The following is a 19,661-nucleotide window of genomic DNA, read 5'->3' as shown; positions in this document are numbered from 1 at the left end:
TTATGTAGTTTAACTACCCAGGAGATGCATTTATTTTATACTCAAGTATATAGTAAGCTTCATATAGGTATTCTTTGGAGTGGGAGTATACAATCCAGCAGCCTGTCTGTCGTGAAATCCAGTGGTACAGTGTACCCAGAAACTACAGGAGATGAGAATGTAATTGCAAAACAACACCCTAATGTCCCCTTATTACCTTCAAATCTTTTCAGTTGACTTTCTTCTATTATTTAATTCCATTACATGCTAGTAATTGCATTTATTGAGGCCAGTGTTTCTAGTTATAGGAAATGCTGACCTTAGTAAATCTGAAATATAAGGAGAGAAATGTTCCTTAATAAATAATTGAAAGACTCTCCCAGTTTTCAAAATTCAGGGCTGGTACTGTTGCCTTTTATGTATTGTATAAGTGATAACTAAATATGACATCTAAAAAATCATCTCTTCAAGGAGCCTCACAAAATAACACTACATAATAGCTTATTATAAGTAGGTTAAATAAACTGGCTTTATCTCAAGTGGCTTACTGTATTAAAGAGTTTAATATATTCAGCTTTACTGCTGAAACAACAAATGAGTTCTGACACATCTGATGAGATGACTAAAGTTGAGTTTTTTTTTTTTAACAGCATCAACAAAGAAAGCATCGTGGACGTGGAAGGCATTGTGAGAAAAGTGAATCAGAAAATTGGAAGCTGTACACAGCAAGATGTTGAGTTACACGTTCAAAAGGTAATTTTTTTCAGGATATAACACTATGCACGGATACAGATTTGAGTAGTTCTTATAACTTCATACCACATCTTTGTGTTCTTAATAATTGGAATTGATATAAAATACTGAGATTTATAAATTGATTACTGAATCAGTCAGCTTTTGGTATATAACAGACCATGCCAATACATGTGGCTTAAGACAACAAACATTTATTTTTTTACGATTCTGAGTTGGGCTGTTGAGGCTGAGCCCACCTTGAATGACTCACCTCTGCTCCACATGACATTGACTGGGCTCACTGATGTACCTGGGACATCTCTCCCTGTGGTCTCTCATCCTGCAGGCTAACAGCCCAGGCCTATTCACATGGTTCCAGTAGGGTTCCCAGCAGCAAGAGAAGAAAGGCCTAGTGTGCAGGCACTTTTCAAGCTTCTTTTTGTGTTGTTTGCTGTATATCCCATTGGCCAAAGCAAGTCACATGGCAAAACTCAGATTTAAGGGGTGGAAAAATAGATTCCATCTCTTAATGGAGGAGAGGCAGCATGCTTGCAATGGGACATGCATTCAGAGACAGGAGGAATTATTACAACCATTTTGCAAAGAATCTCCCATAGTCACATAGGTAAAGTATAAAACACAACTAAAAAGCTTTATTCACTATTATGAGTCCATCTTGCAGTATATTTTCTTCTTCTGATGTGATTCTAAATGTTGATGAGTTATAATAATTCTTAATTATATCCACTGCAGTCATATTTCTGAAATTCTACAGTATAGAGAAGCCAAGAGGTAGCATCATACTGGTCTTTTATTCTAACACTAACTTTTTTTTGTATAAGACATGTCCCCCATCTGTTTTCTTCTCAGGCATAAAAACTGAAAGTGCTTATTATCGTTGACTTTTAGAATACCACAGGTGAATTCATCCGTATTTACTACTGTTCAAATAACCCTGCAAATTTGAACCTGCAAATTTCTGTGTGTGTGTGTACACACATATGTAAGAGACAGGGCAGATGGACAGATTCAGAGAGAGAGACCTACACATAAACACTGTTTAACTGGAATTCGTTGTCATGGAACTTATCAAGGCTTAGAAAATCTTGTATTTTTTACTGGCCTAATTTGCCATATTACTTTGTTTTCTTTGTGTGAGTCTCATTTTGAACTAACCCCACCAGGAAGTCTTATTTCCTAGTAAAGGCAAGCTAACCAAAGAACAAGAGTAGAGATAAAAAATAAATTAATCCATTTATGCTGACTGAGAAAGACAACCCTCCTTCTTCCAAGTAAGATATTTTTTTCAATAGTTCAACAAATAAAATTATATTGATGAGCACAAGTAAATATGCTGCTAAAATATCCTTATTGTCTAGCATACAGTATAACCCTAATAAATGTTAATAAGAAATAAAATCTAAAGAGCTTACAGGCAAATTTTGACTTAGTAAAAATAATTATGAAGTATCTTACAAAGCATAAAATATTGTATACTAAATAGAATCATAATAAGCAATGACTTTGCCTTACATTTATTTACTTTTCAGCCAGCAAAGTTATTGAATATTCGAGTTATGATGAACCACACTTACAACTGTCTGTTTTATGGAGGTTTTTGTACATCATACCGTTAGTGATATGTACTGCATACAGTGTGGAAGCATGTAATGTGCTGATGTTATCATTCTCAGATGTTCACTCACAGATGTTCAATTTTATGATTTACTGTTCAGAACACTGCCACATAGATTTAGTTTTGTGAACTAAACCAGGGACTTCAGTTGCTTGAAAACATGGATCCACATGCTGATTATTTTGGTAAACTCAGTAGGCAGATTCAGGAAGCAGTGAGATGTTACCTGAAAATATATGAAGAAAGAAAGAAAAGGACCATACAAACAAATTCCACTAATTTACTGATTGGAAACACCCTCCCTACTCCCAGGAATAATCCGGATGATCCAGAGCCCTCCACAAGTGGAGTTACTACCACAGCTGACAGATGCCAGGGCCGCCCTGCTCTTCATCATCAGACTAGATTTCTATGATTTGTGGATTTTTTATGTATAGATCCCTAGTGGCATGGTGGTTAGGAGTTCAGCTGCTATCTCATGAAAAGGTCAGCAGTTCGAATGTACCAGCTCCCCCTTGAAAACCCTATAAGGCAGCTCTCCTCTTTCCTATAGGGTCTGTGTGAGTTGGAATTGACTTGATGGCAATGGGTTTGGTTTTTTGTTTTTTATGTATCAAAATATATCTGTAAGTTTATATGTAACATTTTCAACCCCTAAAGACAAAGATCAGGTTTATAATTATATTGATAATAAAAGGCAATAATAATGAAAATTAAAACAACAAAAAAGGAGGTATTCTTTTTTTTTATTCAACCCATGTCAGAACTGACTTACAACTGAGTCATCAGAATGGAACCCCATTGTAAGCCGGGGACTACGTGTGTGTGTGTGTGTGTGTGTGTGTGTGGACTATGTGTGTGTGTGTGTGTGTGTGTGTGTGTGTACTTTGTACTAGGTACTGTATGAAGTTCTGGGAATCCAAGTGCTCATAACCTAATGAAGAAGATGATGAATTTCCACTAGTTCTAAAGTCGATGAGGTAGCTGTTCAGGTCTCCAACTTTGGACTGAAGATCAGGTTTGTATTAACTTGTCAAAGGGTTGTCCCACAACTTGGGTATAGGAGGTTGTGACAAAGAATTCCATCCTACCGTGAGAACCAGAGCATCTTCCTGACGCTTTCTTGAAGTCTCTGATCTGAAGACTAAATGTGATACAGTGGAAGAACATAATTCCCTTTCCTGAATTACAACTCAAGGCGACTCTGTGGGACAGAATAGAACTGCCCCACAGGGTTTCCAAGGCTGAAATCTTAATGAAAGCAGACTGCCACACCATTAAAAAAAAGGGGCTAACTAACAGAGTAACTTTTTTTTCTTAAAGAGTAACCAAAAAACCCTAGCTCAGTCTTTTTTGATGTGGCTACTTTTTATCACTAAAATGAGTGAATATTGAGCGATTTTAACAACGTAAAGGAATATCCTTTGTCTGTGGCAGCTCCCATCCAGTAGAAATGAGATGTAACATGATTGATGAGAGAAGGCAGTGAAGGGATATTTGGGAAGAGAATGAGAAAAACAAGAACAGGTATAGTAGACTTGGACTAAATTTGGTCTTAGTGGTAGAAACAGCCAAATGCTATTAGCAATAATAATAACTCACATGTTAATGGTCCCCCAAATTAGCACAGTGTTTTCACGTTCATTACTCCATTTGATTCTTCCAGCAGACCTCATTTTACAGAGTAGAACACTGATGTTCTGAGGTTAAGTGATTTGCCTCAGGACAGCTTTTATACGACACAGCAGGACCTTAAGCCCAGACCCTTGACCCCAGTGCTCTTTCTTACTTATTACATTTGTGTGTGCCTTAGAGTTTATAAACTATTTGTATATATATTATTTCATCTGATTGTTCTAACAGCTCAGAAAGGTAGGCAAGAAATATTATCTCAATTTTATAGATGAAAAATGTGTGCCATCTTGTTTGATTTTAGCAAGTAGTGTCATTACAGAGATCTGTAAACAGTGCTTCTCATTTAGGTCAACTGCAGACTGTTTTTTAAACAAAACATATCAGGTTTCCTGGGTTTCATATTGTTTTTGTTGATATTTCGCTTTCAGATTTATGTGATCAGTTTGGCTGAACCCCGCCTGCCCCTGCAGCTGGACGATGCCATTCGGCCTGAAGTGGAAGGAGAAGAGGTGAAAATTATACCTTTGAAACCTTGTGCTTAGTTTGCAAAACACTGAAAACCTGATGTCCTACTTCTGTATTAAAGGTCCCTGTGAACTGCTTTGAGCTTCATTTTTATTTAAATTCACTTGCATCAGCAGTTCTCAAAATTTGGTCTCAGGCTCTTTTTAAACTCTTAAAAATGAACCCCCTAAATTTTCGTTTATGTGGATACATCTATTGATATTCACAGAATTAGAAATCAAAAATGAGAAAATTTTTAAATGTCAATTAATTAAAAAATATATAAATATATTGTTTATGTATTACTTTTATATAAATAATAAATAACATGTTTATGAAAAACAACTATTTTCCTAAACAAAAAATAATTTAGCGTCAAGAGTAGGATTGCTTTATGTTTCACATTTCTACAAATCTCTGTAATGTGTAGCTTAACAGACAACTGGATTCCCTTATCTTCTTCTGCATTTGTTCTCTTGTGATATCACACATCACGTAGCCTCTGGAAAACTCCCTTAGTATGCTCAGGAGAGAATGGGAGTGAAAAAGTGTTATTGTGGAATAGGTAAAACTTCATGGACTCCCTGAAAGAGTCTCAGGGACCTTTCAGGGATCCCCAAACTACACTTTGAGAACTGCCTCACAGAATTTCCAAGACTGTAATCTTTATGAAAGCAGATTGCCACATCTTTCTCCCTCGGAGCAGGTGGTGGGTTCAAACTGCTGACCTTTGAGTTAGCAGCTGAGCTCTGAACTACTGCACAACCAGGGCTCCTTATCAGCCTGGCCCTAGCAGGTAGAATCCAGGAATCAAAAAAGATGCAAATAGTTAATTCTCTTATGTCCCCATAATGAGGTAAGGCTTTTGGTAGTGGGGGAGGGGTATGGAAAGCATTAATGTCTGTTTATTCTCATTTCCCCTCCTTTCATTTCTCTCTCTTTTATCCTGGTCCCTCATCTTGAGACAGGAAGCCTGAGGTATAATGAGGAAAGATTAAAGTGATATAAGTAATTTGAAAAAAAAAAAAAATTTTTTTTTTTGAAAGGGACACAATATTGACACCCTCCCCTCCATTCTCACTAAAAGGAAACGTGGCTTCTAAAAGGGTTTTTGTAGTATTAAAAAAAATGAGTAAAATCTGCTTTTTCATTTTTTTTTTTAGGAAGGAAGAGCTACTGTTAACCAGGATACAAGACTAGACAACAGAGTCATTGACCTTAGGGTATGCCTCATTTATTTATTAAATGGTGTGATTGTGTTGAAGTCAGGATGGGCATGGGTGTCGTATCTGTCTCAGGCTTATAAAACTAATTGGTATTTACCTATATGTACATATGATTAGATAAGGACAAAACAGTTTACCTTTCTGGCTGACCCATTCCCTGAAAAAGAACCGTAGGCAACAGAGGCAGTCAAGTAATAGTTCACAGGCTATTGACTTTGTTCGTTTTAAAATGGCAAAGTAGCACGAAACCAGTAAATTGACTTGCTTCCAGGTAATGCCTATTTTGGACACGTTGTTCTGCAAGTGGGAAATTAACCATTAACATCACTGCAATATCGTGAAGGAAATTATATCCACACTTTAGGACAACCAGGTGGAGATGAGTAATTAATGCTTCAATACTTTGATGTTTGATCTGAGCCCAGAATTAATAATAAAGAAGTAGTTGGCCTTCGTGGTTGTATAAGCCTTATGGGTCTTCTGTTTCCCCTTCTGGTTTGATTGCAAGTGAAAGACTTTAATGGTTTCATCATTGTAGTAAAACCAGTGTCATCTTGCTTTCTTAATATTTAGACCACATCTTCCTCCTTTATTTAAATATTCCACCTAACACTCGACTTCTTGTTACCTTAAGTGACGCTGCAATCTTATGTGTTTGTCCTTATCATGTATGTTCATGTGTTACTCCTGATTACTTGCATTAAAAAGTTGGAGGAGAATTTGGCAGTACCGGACCCATATGGCAGCAGGTAGCGCTGTAGACTGAGCGTTGTGTTCTGTGCTTTGCCCTGCACACTCAGGAAGTATCATTCATTTATTTCATTTATTTTGTCAGACCCTTGTAAGCATTCATGTTGTTAATCTCTACTTTGACTTTACGTTGTGTATATTAGTAACTTTAAATCTTTAAGCACTTCAGTTATGTCTAAATTCCTATGTAATTTAAGCAAAAACCAGCTCTTTTATAGAGTCTCAGTTTGGCAAAGTCAAGAGTTAGAAAAAAGGGCACAATTGCCCTTCTCCTGTACTGATTTCTAATGTAGCCCAGCTTTTCTCTCATATAATGTGTTATCTTCTCTGAATTTTCGAGGCAGGTGAACTGATTAGAAATTACTCCATTATTCAGCCCCCAAAAATGTTAAAGCAGTTTTCATTCCTGGAAAAGTCTGAATTGAAATGTATTTGGCACCTTTTGTGTACATACCACTCCCCCAGCTCAGATTCTGGATCACTGTGATGACTTAGCCCTGGCCTCATCTTTATAGGATAAACCAAAAAAAAAACCAAACCCACTGCCATCGAGTCGATTCTGACTCATAGCGACCCTATAGGACAGAGTAGAACTGCCCCATAGAGTTTCCAAGGAGCGTCTGGCAGATTCGAACTGCTGACCTTTTGGTTAGCAGCCATAGCACTTAACCATTACGCCACCAGGGTTTCCCTTTATAGGATAGCACATTATTATTAGGGTTTTCTATTAACCTCTTATAGAAGAATTCCATTTGCATCCGAATCATTCTCTTTATTTCTCCTCACTCTTGGGTACAGGTGAAGTTAGACAAATAAAGGTATTATATATTTAGTATTCCCTTTTGGGGAAAAAAAAAATTTTTTTTTTCCTTGGGAATCATTCTTCAAATAAATACTTTCAAGAAGAAAATGGATTACTTTAGTTGGTTCAAAACTGTAGCCTGTTTCTTTAAACCTGCCGTACTAAGCTGTTAATTTAGTAAACAGAATATTAATTGTGTTCATGTAATAAGTTTCATAGTATGTAAACACTGTTAGTCAATATTGACCACCTTCACGGAGCTTGTAATTTTGTTTGGGTCTCCTTTTTAGTGTGGTCATACCCTCCCTTGAGTTGCCAGGTTAGCAGAGACAGAGCCATTTTTTTTTAAGTTGTACCATTTTCGCTCTTTTTTGCCACTCGGTTTGGCATGGCTAAGTGCATAGGCATTTCAGGACCAGAGGTAGCCTAACCCTTAAAAGACCCCCTGGGATCTTCAGTATCCTAAAATCCTCTTCCTTGATCAGTAAACCATGTTATCCTTATTTCTTCCTCTGAAACTACAATACCAACCCTAACCCGTACTTTAGACCTACAGAGCACATTGCTTTCTGTATGTTCAGGTGTATTATGGAGGGGGAGCGATGCTTAACAAAGGAGCTATCTGAGCATGCGTACCCCACATTGAGCCCTGTGATTTAATAAAGGGACAGTATCTGCTGTTGTGGTTGTGGTTTCTTCTTATCAATCTTACATGTCCTCTGCTTTGAAATTAGTCATCTTTGCCTACATCTATGCTGCCCTGCCATTCTTTTACCTTGTACAAACTATTAGCCCCTTAAATCAAGGGTGGCAAACACACAAGACAATTCTTCTACATCCATAGCAGACTTCCCAGTCGGTCACAACATATAGTTTCCTGATGCAGCCTCCTCTAATCGATTAGAGATAAGCCTGCTGCCATCACTCCCTGAAGCTGCCCATCAACAAAGCCATGAAATTCTTAAACAATTAGAAAATTTATAATCATGTGCCTGTCTTGTAAATCATTGCGTAGCTCACTATTTCCAGTAAATTTCTTCCAAACCAAAAATCAAAATCCACACTCCTAAAGAATGCTTGTGCTGTTGTGGTACAAGAGAGGATCTTGGCGATATCGTCATATTGAAATTTATATGACATTTTGGTGGTTTTGGCAGTGTTTTTCCAAGTATAGTACCCTTACCACTGGAGGTATACAATGAATTTTGGTTGTTACAGAGATGCACATTTTGTATTTTAAGAGCTAAGTAATGTAACCAGTGGAGTCCCTGAGTGGCTCAAATGGTTAAGCACTCAACTACTAACTGAAAGGTTGGAGGTTCAAACTCATCCAGAGGTACCTTGGGAGAAAGGCCTGGTAATCTGCTTCTGAAAGGTCACAGCCTTGAAAACCCTATGGAGCAGTTCTGCTCTATAGCATGTGGGGTAACCATGAGTCAGAATCAACTCAACAGCAACTAGTTTGGGTTTTTGTTTTTTTTTTTAATGTAGTCGGCACAGCGGAATCCATGTTTTCATGGGTATTGCTTAGGATGAGCCAAGTTTTAAGAAATAATTTAAAGAAATACATTAAATAATAGTACAAGCAGTATCCTATATGACAGAAATGATAGTGGAATATAAAAAGACAAATTTAAAAAATGCTGATTTGTGTCAACAGTGGGACAGAATATTAGAAAGTTGGGACTGCCATGAAAATCAAAGATGTCTGATCACAACTATAGGAGTTCTACAAAAATAGATTTGAGTAGTATGAAATAGGGGACCATTCTGGAGACTTTTGTAACTGTTGGCCTCAAGACCAATGCATTTAATCACAGAAGTCTTTTAGGGTGCTCAAGTGTGAAGCATATATCATGGGGTTCATCCGTATGTATTTATCTGCTAGCATTCTTGCCATATGTTAGGATGGGCATACATTGAAATATCCTGGCGGAGTTTACCTGAACATTGCTGGAATCCCTTCATTACAGTCATATAAGAAAAAAAAAACAAACCTGTTGGCATCGAGTCAGTTCTGACTCATAGCAACCCTATAGGACAAAGAACTGCCCCATAGGGTTTGTAAGGAGAGCCTGATGAATTTGAACTGCTGACCTTTGGTTAGCAGCCAGAGTCTTAACCACCACACCACCAGTTCAGATTCTTTCTTTCTCACAAAGATTGCATTTGATTAGAATTTCTGTATCAATCTGGTTTTTTAATAATAGTTTCTTTTGGAATTCACATCAGATAATTATTTTAGAAATGTCTTTCTATACAACAACAAATGAACCAGCAGCAGAAGACAAAATAGATGATTGGGACCTCGTGAAAATTAAATACTCGTGCTTATCAAAAAACTTTGTCAAAAGAGTAAAAAGACAACGTACAGATGGGAAAAACTCTTTGGGAACGACATGTCCAATAGGGGTTTAATATCCCAAATATATTAAAAACTTCTACAGCTTAACAAAAAAAGAGACAAGTAACCCAGTTTAAAAATGGACAAAGGACATGAACAGACATTTCACCAAAGAGGACAGCCAAGCAGCCAACAAACACATGAAAAAATGCTCACTGTTACTAGCCATTCTCTGTGCCGTTGAGTCATTTCAACTCATAACGACCCTATAGGACAGAGTAGAACTGTCCCATGGGGTTTCCAAGGCTGAAATCGTAATTTAGAGAAGCAGACTGCCCACCTCTTTCTCCTGAGGAATGACTAGTGAGTTCGAACCAGTGGGTTCAAACTGCTAACCTTTTGGTTATCAGCCAAGTGCTTTAACCACTGCACCACCAGGGCTCATCATTAGCCATTAGAAAGATGCAAATCAAAAGTACAATGAGATACTACCTCACCCCTGCTAAAATGGCAGTGATCAAAAAAACAGAAAGCAACAAATGTTGAGAGAATGTGGGGAGATTAGAACCCTTCTCCACTGCTGGTGGAAAAGTAAAATGGTATGACCACTGTAATAAACAGTATGACGAGCCCTCAAAAAATTAAAAATAGGTCTGCCATTGACTCAGCAGTTCTACTCCTAGGTGTATACCCTAGCTATATAATAGAAGAGACACACACAGGCAGACGCACATCTACGTTCATTGCAGCACTACAATGGGATATTACACAGTCATAAAGAAAAATGAGTTCTCAGTTCATCTTGTAATGTGAATGAACCTGGAGGACATTATGCTGAGTGAAATAAGTCAATCACAGAAGGACGAATATTGTGTGATCTATCTCTTATGAAATGACAGGAATGGGTTTATATACAGAGACTAATATTCATTGGTGGCTATGGGGTGGAAGATCATTCTGTAGGTACTAGTTACTTTTGGTTTAGGGTGACGGGAAAGGTAGCATCAAATGTGGGTGAAGTTTGCCCAGCTTAACTAGTGTAATTGATGCCACTAAGTAGTCCATAAGAAAAAAGATAAATTGATAAATGTTATTTTGTAGATACATATAACATAGCATTTACCAGTTCACCCTTTTTATATATAAGGAGCCCTGGTGACACAGTGGTTCAGTGCTTGGCCGCTAACTTGAAAGGTTGGCAGTTCAAACCCACCAGCCACTCCATGGGAAAAAGATGTCGAAGTCTGCTTTCATAAAGATTTTACATCCTTGGAAACCCTGTGGGGCAGTTCTGCTCTATCCCATAGGGTTGTTATGAGTCAGAATTGACTTGACGGCAGTGGGTATGTAACATATAATGTTGTAACAACCAAAAAAAAAAAAACATATACCTAATAAATAGGACCTACTGGTACGTATACTTCTTAGACATAACCAGTCATCTCAAGGGATTAGTTTTCCTGATTTGAAGACCTAGGGTCATAGCCTTGTTGGTCACTTCAGTCAGCTGGCGTAACATAGTTCATAAAGTTCATGTCCTACAAGTTTGGTGAGTAGTATCCGGGGCCTTAAAAGCCTGCAAGCAGCCATCTCAGATTCAGCTATTGTTCTCTATCCATCTGTAGAAAAAGAAAATGAAGAAAATCCAAGAATCAAAGAAGAAACCGGAATACAGGACTAATTGTCTCCATGAACCATGGCCTCCTCTGTCTTAAGACCAGAACTAGATGGTGCCCAGTTACCACTACCAAATATAATCAGGGTCGCAATAGGTCGATCCTGATAGAAAGGAGGGTGGCAAATGTGGAACAGAACTTCAAATTTTCAAAAAATCCAGACCTACTGGACCCATTGAGACTGGAGGAATCCCTGAGACTATTGCCCTGAGATGATCTTTAAACCTTGAACAGAAACTATCTCCTAAAAGTACCTTAAACTAAATAGCAGGTTAGATCAAAAAATAAATAATTTCATCCTTGAGAACTGTGCTCTTTTAAAAATATCCACGTGAGACCAAATGGACAGCAATTACTCTGAAGCATAGATAAGAATTTTGAGGGGCAGTGAGACTAAATTAATGGAAGTGGAACAACTAGAACAGAAGTAATAAGAAACTCATTGCCGTTGAGTAGATTCCAATTCACTGCAGCCCTATAGGACAGAGCAGAACTGCCCCACAGAGTTTCCAAGGAGGCCTGGTGAATTTGAACTGTCAACCTTTTGGTTAGCAGCTATAGCTCGCCGTAGCTCTTAACCACTGCACCATCAAAACCAAAAACCAAACGCATTGCCGCTGAGTTGATTCCAACTCATAGAGACCCTACAGGACACAGTAGAACTGCCCCATACGGTTTCCAGGGAGCGCCTGGTAGATTCGAACTTCCAACCTTTAGGTTAGCAGCCATAGTCCTTAACCACTATGCCGCCGGGTTTTCCAAGGCGCTAAAATAATGAGAATGTGGACATAAACTAAAGAATGTGCCCAGTGTCACTGGACACCATGTGTAGAAATTGTTGAATGGGAACCTGTTTTGCTATATATACTTTCACCAAAAATACAATAAAAATTTTTTTTAAAAGAAATGTCTTTCTGTCCCCTTTTCTACTCTCTCTCTTGATCCTTAGTCAAGCTGTACAACAGTCTCTCTATAAACTGACTTTATAAACCATAAACTGACAGGAAGTTTTCTGCAGCCACTAAAAGCAAAAGCTGTAGTGGGTACAAGTTAAGGTGATAACTGTAGATAGTTGTTTTTAAAAGCCACAAGCTTAAAAACATAAAAGTTACTTATTCTGAGAATGGTGAAGTGCTGAGTACTGTTAAAGGTTCCGTTATGAAATTTGGATGTGTTTAAAATTTTGTCTTCCGTTGGAATTCTCCCTCTCAGCAGCCTTAATTCTCCCCCATGTTTCCCTCCTCAAAGATGTAAGGATTGTTTCCTAGTACGAGGAGGACCTCAAGGGATGGAATTCTATAAATATGGAATACTCTTTCCCTTTAATTCAGAATATCAACATTTTAATTTTAACAATCTTATTTTGGAGATTTGTTACAGAATGAAAAATGCTATTTTTAATATAAGGGATGTCAGACTTTTTGAAAGCTGAAGCTCAAGGACTGGGTTTTGTTTTATTTTGTGTTTCCAATCTTTTTTTTTTTTTTTTTCTTAGTATAGGATAATTAGTTCCCTGCTCTTCTGTTAGTTTCTCTTCTGTCTCATATCCACTGTGCTCACCACTATATATTTAGCACCTGGACCAGTTCCACTCAGGCACATAATAAGCATTTGTTTAATGAATAGTAAATACTGTTTTTACATATGTTATTAAAGTGTTTGACCCAAAACAATTTTTACATTTAAATATCATGAAAACCACCAGTTCATTGTTAGTATGGTTTATGACTTAAACATTAAAGAAAGTCTTTTTTTCCTTTCACTTATACAAGGTAGGAGTAAGTGTAGAAATGGGGAATCAAGTATATGAAGTATTTGTATCTTCCTAGCTAGTTCAAAATAAAAAGTTCAGATATACCTATATAAGCATTTTACTTGAAACAGGTTTAAATACACGCATACTTTCTTAGACATTTTTATTATATACTCTAACTTAGATGACTCTTATATTTTACCTTAACTGTCAAAATCAAAGACACATGAAGATTTGATAGTAGTTATCAATATGTAATAGGGAAACAGTTTAAAAATAAATCTGTGAAAAGAATTATTTTGGTTCTCTTTCAATATGTTTTACCCAAAATGACTTGAACCTGCCCCAAAAAAAAAAAAAAAATTGCCATCAAGTCAATTTCAACTCATAGCAACCCTGTAGCACAGAGTAGAACTGTCCCATAGGGTTTCCAAGAAAAATTTTTCTTGCTGTTTCTTAGATTTTAACTGTCCTGTGTCTGGTTCTAATGTGAAGGTAATACTTTTTGAATGAGGAATAAACGTTAAAAGATGACCCAGCTATCGGTGCATAAAGTTTCTCGGGTTCTAATGCAGTCTGCTCAGCACTGTTCTCTGCTAAATTAACTGACCAGTCTGGCTTCGAGGACAGTATTTTCCTCTGGGCAAAATTAAAGGGCTTACAGGAATATTCACCCTCCTAATACTGTTCTTTATCTTTTTTTAACCAGCAGAAATGGCTGGTCTGGATTTACTAGCAGAATGCGGTTCTCTTTGTAGTAATGGGTATTCTTATTACTCTGATAAGTAATCAGAATAGGATCTGTTTTGAAATATTTTATTTTTCTTCCTTTTTGTTGACTTTTAAAGAGCATATATTTAGCCATTTCTTTTTGTTTATCTCTTTTCCCTATTCTGAGTCTTTACATGATGGTTGCCAATTCTCAAACCTTTGAACGGTTTAAAAAAAATCTGCTAGAGAATATTTTCAAGCATGTAAATATTAAAAAAAAATTTTTTTTTTTAATATTATAAATTAGATGTATCAGAATTATCATCTGGCTAACTAGGAGTTGATGTCTGATTTATTAATCAAGTACCAGGGGGTGCCTAGCAGCTAGCACGCCTTGAAGAACCTAATGGGGTCGGGGCGAGAAATAGTGCTTTTTCTTATATATCACATAGGCCCATTTTCTCCATGAATGTTACACATTAACATGCCTGTTTGTACCATCAGAAAGTAAAGAGTGGGGGTGCAGTATGGTTTGTAAAAAACATCATTTTTTTCTGTTAATACCATATAAGCTGTGACAACCAGTTCAGAAGTTTAATTTCCATTAGATAAGAGGTTGAAGTGAGTTTAGTTGGGATGGCTAAGAGAGGCAAGTGGCAGTAAAATTTATTTAATGACCCTTCTATAGAATATATTTCACTGAAGAGGAATGGGTCTCTATGTGGGTCACGGTAATGATGAAACAGGCCTTTAGTTTTAAAGAGGTTGCCAGATTGTTGAAAACAGAATATTATGCAGTTTGTTTTGATTGGATGAACTGAAATGTTTCACTAAACCACATAATGTAAAAAAGCCATAGGTCTTTTTATCTAGTTTCAAATGTAGATATCTTGAAAATGAATAGTCTAACAAGCTATAAAGATCTTTTAAATGGTGGTCATTGTTTTGTGAGAAATTCCTGATCTGAACCTTTAAGTATAAATTATAAAATAATGTTACTCACGTATTGCCCAGTCTACATGATTTTATAGCCCTGGTCTGTAAAAACTCAAGGTTATTTAAGTGTTATTTTTAAGGCTATTTTTTACAGTAAAAGAAATGTAGACTAGCGCCCCCCCCCATCATTAACATTGTTTTCCAAGGGTACTACTGTCTAAATAAATAATCTGCACATACTCAGTCGGGATCGAGCCTTTTGACGGGAGGCAAGTGATTGAATTTTCTGTAATAAGATTAGACATAAGACTGAGGTTCTTCACCTAACTCATCAGACTCAGCTCAATTAGTCTGAATTCAGGTATTTTACTAAACAACTATCTGGTCATAAGATAACTACTCTGTTTGTTTTTTCCTTGTGTAATAAGCAGGAACCAAAAGATAAGCCAGTCCCTTTGACCAGAGTAATAGACGGAAGTTAGTCTAGAGCAGAGGTTTACCTCTAGAGCTTTCTGTCCATTTTCAGAGCTAATCAGGGCTGAAAGGAAAATAGGGGAATCAGAGCAACTGAGAAAGAAAAGGAAGACAGTCAAAAAAACAAAAAGTGACCATGGTGGAAAGTTAGAGTACTGATATTGGTTGCTTCATGTGCCATTCTGAGAAATCAGTATCATAGAATGCCTACCTTTTACTGTTTTTTTTTTCTTCTTAATTTGATTGTAACAAACACATGACTACTATAATGAATCTACTGTTAATACTGGTTAAAATGAAAGTACATGGTGCCTTTATTAATTCATTGTCAATGCTAAAATCTTACTTTCCTGTGGCAGCATTATTATACTACACAAACAGTGATACATCGCTTCATGGGTTTGCCTCTTAAAAAAAAAAAACGAAGAGAAAATGGTACAGCCATTGTGGAAAACAGTGTGGCAGTGCCTAAAAATAAAACTTACCATATGACCCAGCAATTCCACTCCTAGGTATATACGCAAAAGACTTGTAGGCAAAGATTCAAAAAGAGACTTACACACGAATATTCGTTGCAGCACTATTCACAATAGCCAAAAGGTGGAAACAACTTAAATGCCCGTCAACAGATGAGAGGATAAACAAAAGGTGGGTAAACACATACAGTGGAATACTACTCAGCCAGGAGGAAAAATGAAGTCTTGATACATACTACAATATGAACAGAGCTTGAAGACATTTTGCTAAGCGAATTAAGCCAATCAGAAAAGGACAAATATTGTATGACCTCACTTATATAAAAAGACAAGAAAAAACAATGTATAGAGACCAAAGTTTATTAATGGTTACGGGGTGGGGGGGTGGAGGTTAATGTTGATGGAAGAGTCACATTGGTTAAGGGTAAGGTTGCAGACCCAATTGTAATTGCTGTCGATAAGTTGTATACGTGTAAAAAGCTGAATTGGCAGAAGCTGTGTGATAAGGCGTATTTACAATAATGACCCAAAAAAGTAGCTGCTAAGGCTGCTTATGTACAACGAAACACCTCATGGGATTTGGTTCTTTGGTTTGAGGGTTTAGGGTCATGGTTTCATGGGCTACTCCAGTTAATTGGCCTAATAATGTGTTTAGTGCTTTTTTTGTTCTACCTCCTAGTTCCTTGTGTAGTGCCTGGGGTCTTAAAAGCTTACAAGCAGCCATCCAGGGCACAATTGGTTTCTATTCACCAGGAGCAACAGAGGAAAACGGAGTGTCAGTAATACGAGGAGGCTGTGAAATGTGTGGCTAATTACCTCCACGAACAACTACCTCCTTTGCCATGAGACCAGAAGAACTGGGTGGTGCTCAGCTACATTTTGATTAAAGATTCCATAGAAGAACCCTGACCAAAAGGAGAAAAATGTGGAACAGAGTATCAAATTCTCATGGACTCTAGATCTTCTGGCACTGTAGCGGATAGATGAACCCCTGAAACTATTGCTCTGAGGTCGTCTTTAATCCTTAAACCAAAAATATTCCCTGAAGTCATCTTAAAACCGAACAGTAGTTTAGCTTAACTAGTGTAAAACGTCTGCCTTAGCATACCCTTTTGAGAGATCAAAATGACAACAACTCAAAAGATTAGATAGGAACCTTAGGGGGCAGTAAGTTTGTGTTAATGGTGGAAGAACAACTCAGGAAAGGAGGGTGAGAATGGTTGCACAACTCAAGGAATGTAATCAGTGTCACTAAATTGTACATGTAGAAACTATTGAATTGGTGCATGTTTTGCCGTGCATATTCTTAATAACAAAATTAATAAAATTTAGGGGAAAATTTCAGAGAATTCACTATCCTTTAATTGTTAAAAATTTCATTAATTGTTAAAAATGTTTTTCTTTTATGGAATTCTTACAAGTTAAAAACATTTGCTCACTCAGCATTTCTAGGAGAATAGCTTTATATTCTCCTTTATTGAATTCAATGATTGTATATAGTCATTACATGCCAGCATGTCTTACCACCTGCTGGCATGTATTATATTTATTTGTGTGTTCTTCTCCCTCACTATTACATCCTTGGAAACTTAATGGAGACCCTAGAGGACAGAGTAGAATTGCCCCATAGGGTTTCCAAGGAGCACCTGGTGGATTCGAACTGCCAGCCTTTTGGTTAGCAGCCATAGCTGTTAACCACTTTGCCATCAGGATTTCCACTATTAGAGTTAAAATTTTTTTTGAGAGAAAGAATGGTTTTTTCTTTAGTTTCCAACAATGCCTAGAACAGGTAGTGAGTGCTCAGTAAATGTATCAAATTGATTTAATTAGATGTTATTATGTCTTACAGACATCAACTAGTCAAGCAGTCTTCCATCTCCAGTCTGGCATCTGCCATCTCTTCCGAGAAACTTTAATTAACAAAGGTTTTGTGGAAATCCAGACTCCCAAAATTATTTCAGGTAAGCTTCAAAATATTTCTCCTAACTCTTAAAAATAAGTTTACACAAAGTTACTTAATATTAGTTATTGTTGTTTGTTTTGATTTTTCGAGACTCCCCGGTGTTCCTTAAAGGTGATTGCCTTGAGCTGATTTTTTGACAACCATGGTACAGTAACAGCAGTCAGGGACCAGTAGCATCAGTAAAGACTCCTTGTGATGATGATTGTAATATGAAGCAATAACACACAAAACAAGATTCTTTGTTACATAAGTTGCACCAGGAACTATTCTTACTATGCAGGTTTCTTTCGAAATTGATATTGCAGTTTTGTACAAACAGCATTGTAAAATCACTAAATACTACAGATGGGAAAATCTCATTAATTCTCATTCTTATATGAGAGCTTTATCTTAATCATTTTACCTTTTTTAGAGTTGCTTAAGTAACACTAAAAAGTATGTTACAAATAACATTTAGTTATAAATAAAAAGAAATTGAACCTTGCATTCTTGATCAGAAGAACAATGAAGAATGTATTTAAAATTTAAAAAAACTTTTTGCAATCCCAAAGTAGCTTTAATAGGTTTGAAATTGATGCAGAAAGGAAGGGAATGCATTAAAATGAACGTATATCCAAAGAAGTAAGTCTGACCTAACTAAAGAAGAGCAAAACTGATCCACTACGGTTTATCTGCAATTCTTGATTTTCCAATTTTTCTTTTTTGTTTAAATAAACCACTTGAACTAGATAGTAGACAAGCATCATCTTAGGTGAAGGGAAGAACAGCACACAATACAGGGGAAGTCAGCACAACTGGACTGAACCAAAAGCTAAGAAGTTTCCTGAACACAATCAAACAATTCGAGGGACAGAGTAGCAGGGGCAGGGGTCTGGGGACAATAGTTCCGGGGGATATCTGGGTCAATTGGTGTAACAAAGTTTATTAAGAAAATGTTCTGGGTCCCACTTTGGTGAGTGACATCTGGGTTCTTAAAAGCTAGCAAGCGGCCATCTAAGATGCATCAGTTGGTCCCAAGCCACCTGGAGCAAAGGAAGATGAAGAACACCAAAGACACAAGGAAAGTATGAGCCCAAGAGACAAAAAGGGCCACATAAACCAGAGACTCTAGCCTGAGACCAGAAGAACTTGATGGTGCCTGGCTACTACCAGTGACCGCCCTGACAGGGAACACAACAGAGAGTCCCTGACAGAGCAGGAGAAAAATGGGGTGCAGAACTGAAATTGTAGTAAAAAGACCAGACTTAGTGGTCTGACTGAGACTAGAGGAACCCCAGAAGACGTGGCCCCCAGACTCTCTGTTAACCCAGAACTAAAACCATTCCCGAAGCGAACTCTTCACACAAAGATTAGACTGGACTACAGGACATATAAAATGATATCGTGAAGAGTGTGCTTCTTAGTTCAAGTAGATACACAAGACTAAATGGGCAGCTCCTGCCTGGAGGTGAGATAAGAAGGCAGAAAAGGATAGGAGCTGGTTGAATGGACATGGGACATCTGGGGCAGAAAGGGGGAGTGTGCTGTCACATTATCGGGATAGGAACTAGGGTCACATGACAATGTGTGTATAAATTTTTGTATGAGAAACTAACTTGAGCTATAAACTTTCACGTAAAGCATAATTAAAAAAAAAAGTTAACTACTTGAACTCTTTGTTTTTGCTAGGTTTGTGTTAATAAGCTTACAATTGATTATAATAATATGCATATTTATATTCCAGCTGCCAGTGAAGGAGGAGCCAATGTATTTACTGTGTCATATTTTAAAAATAATGCATACCTGGCTCAGTCCCCACAGCTGTATAAGCAGATGTGTATTTGTGCCGATTTTGAGAAGGTTTTCTGTATTGGACCAGGTAAGGTTTTGGCAGATACGGTTTTGTTGAAGCTCATTAAGTGTACAATAGCTATGGTTTTAGAAACATATGTTACATGCATATAATGCACAGACATTTTGAAAGCTTAGATTTTTTGTCTGCTGACCATGTAAACACTAGACTTTGAGGTGCGGATGGCAGTGTGCTTGGGTAGACATCTCAAAAAAGTTGTGCGCTATCAA

General features: G+C 37.2%; 1 protein-coding gene across 1 annotated transcript in view; it reads left to right on the top strand.

Moving 5' to 3' along the window:
• Positions 1-19,661, top strand: part of DARS1 (aspartyl-tRNA synthetase 1) — a 78,100-nt gene that overhangs the window by 43,084 nt on the left and 15,355 nt on the right. The window contains exons 5-9 of the mRNA XM_049889250.1: positions 630-732; positions 4,414-4,494; positions 5,653-5,712; positions 17,487-17,598; positions 19,324-19,458. Of these exons, the coding sequence (XP_049745207.1) occupies positions 630-732; positions 4,414-4,494; positions 5,653-5,712; positions 17,487-17,598; positions 19,324-19,458 (491 nt within the window). The remainder of the gene's footprint in view (positions 1-629; positions 733-4,413; positions 4,495-5,652; positions 5,713-17,486; positions 17,599-19,323; positions 19,459-19,661) is intronic.

Source organism: Elephas maximus, chromosome 6 (assembly GCF_024166365.1).
Source record: "Elephas maximus indicus isolate mEleMax1 chromosome 6, mEleMax1 primary haplotype, whole genome shotgun sequence".
In the NCBI taxonomy this organism is placed as follows: Eukaryota; Metazoa; Chordata; class Mammalia; order Proboscidea; family Elephantidae; genus Elephas; species Elephas maximus.
Note: the sequence above shows the minus strand (reverse complement) of the source record. Positions and strands in the feature narration are given on the sequence as shown.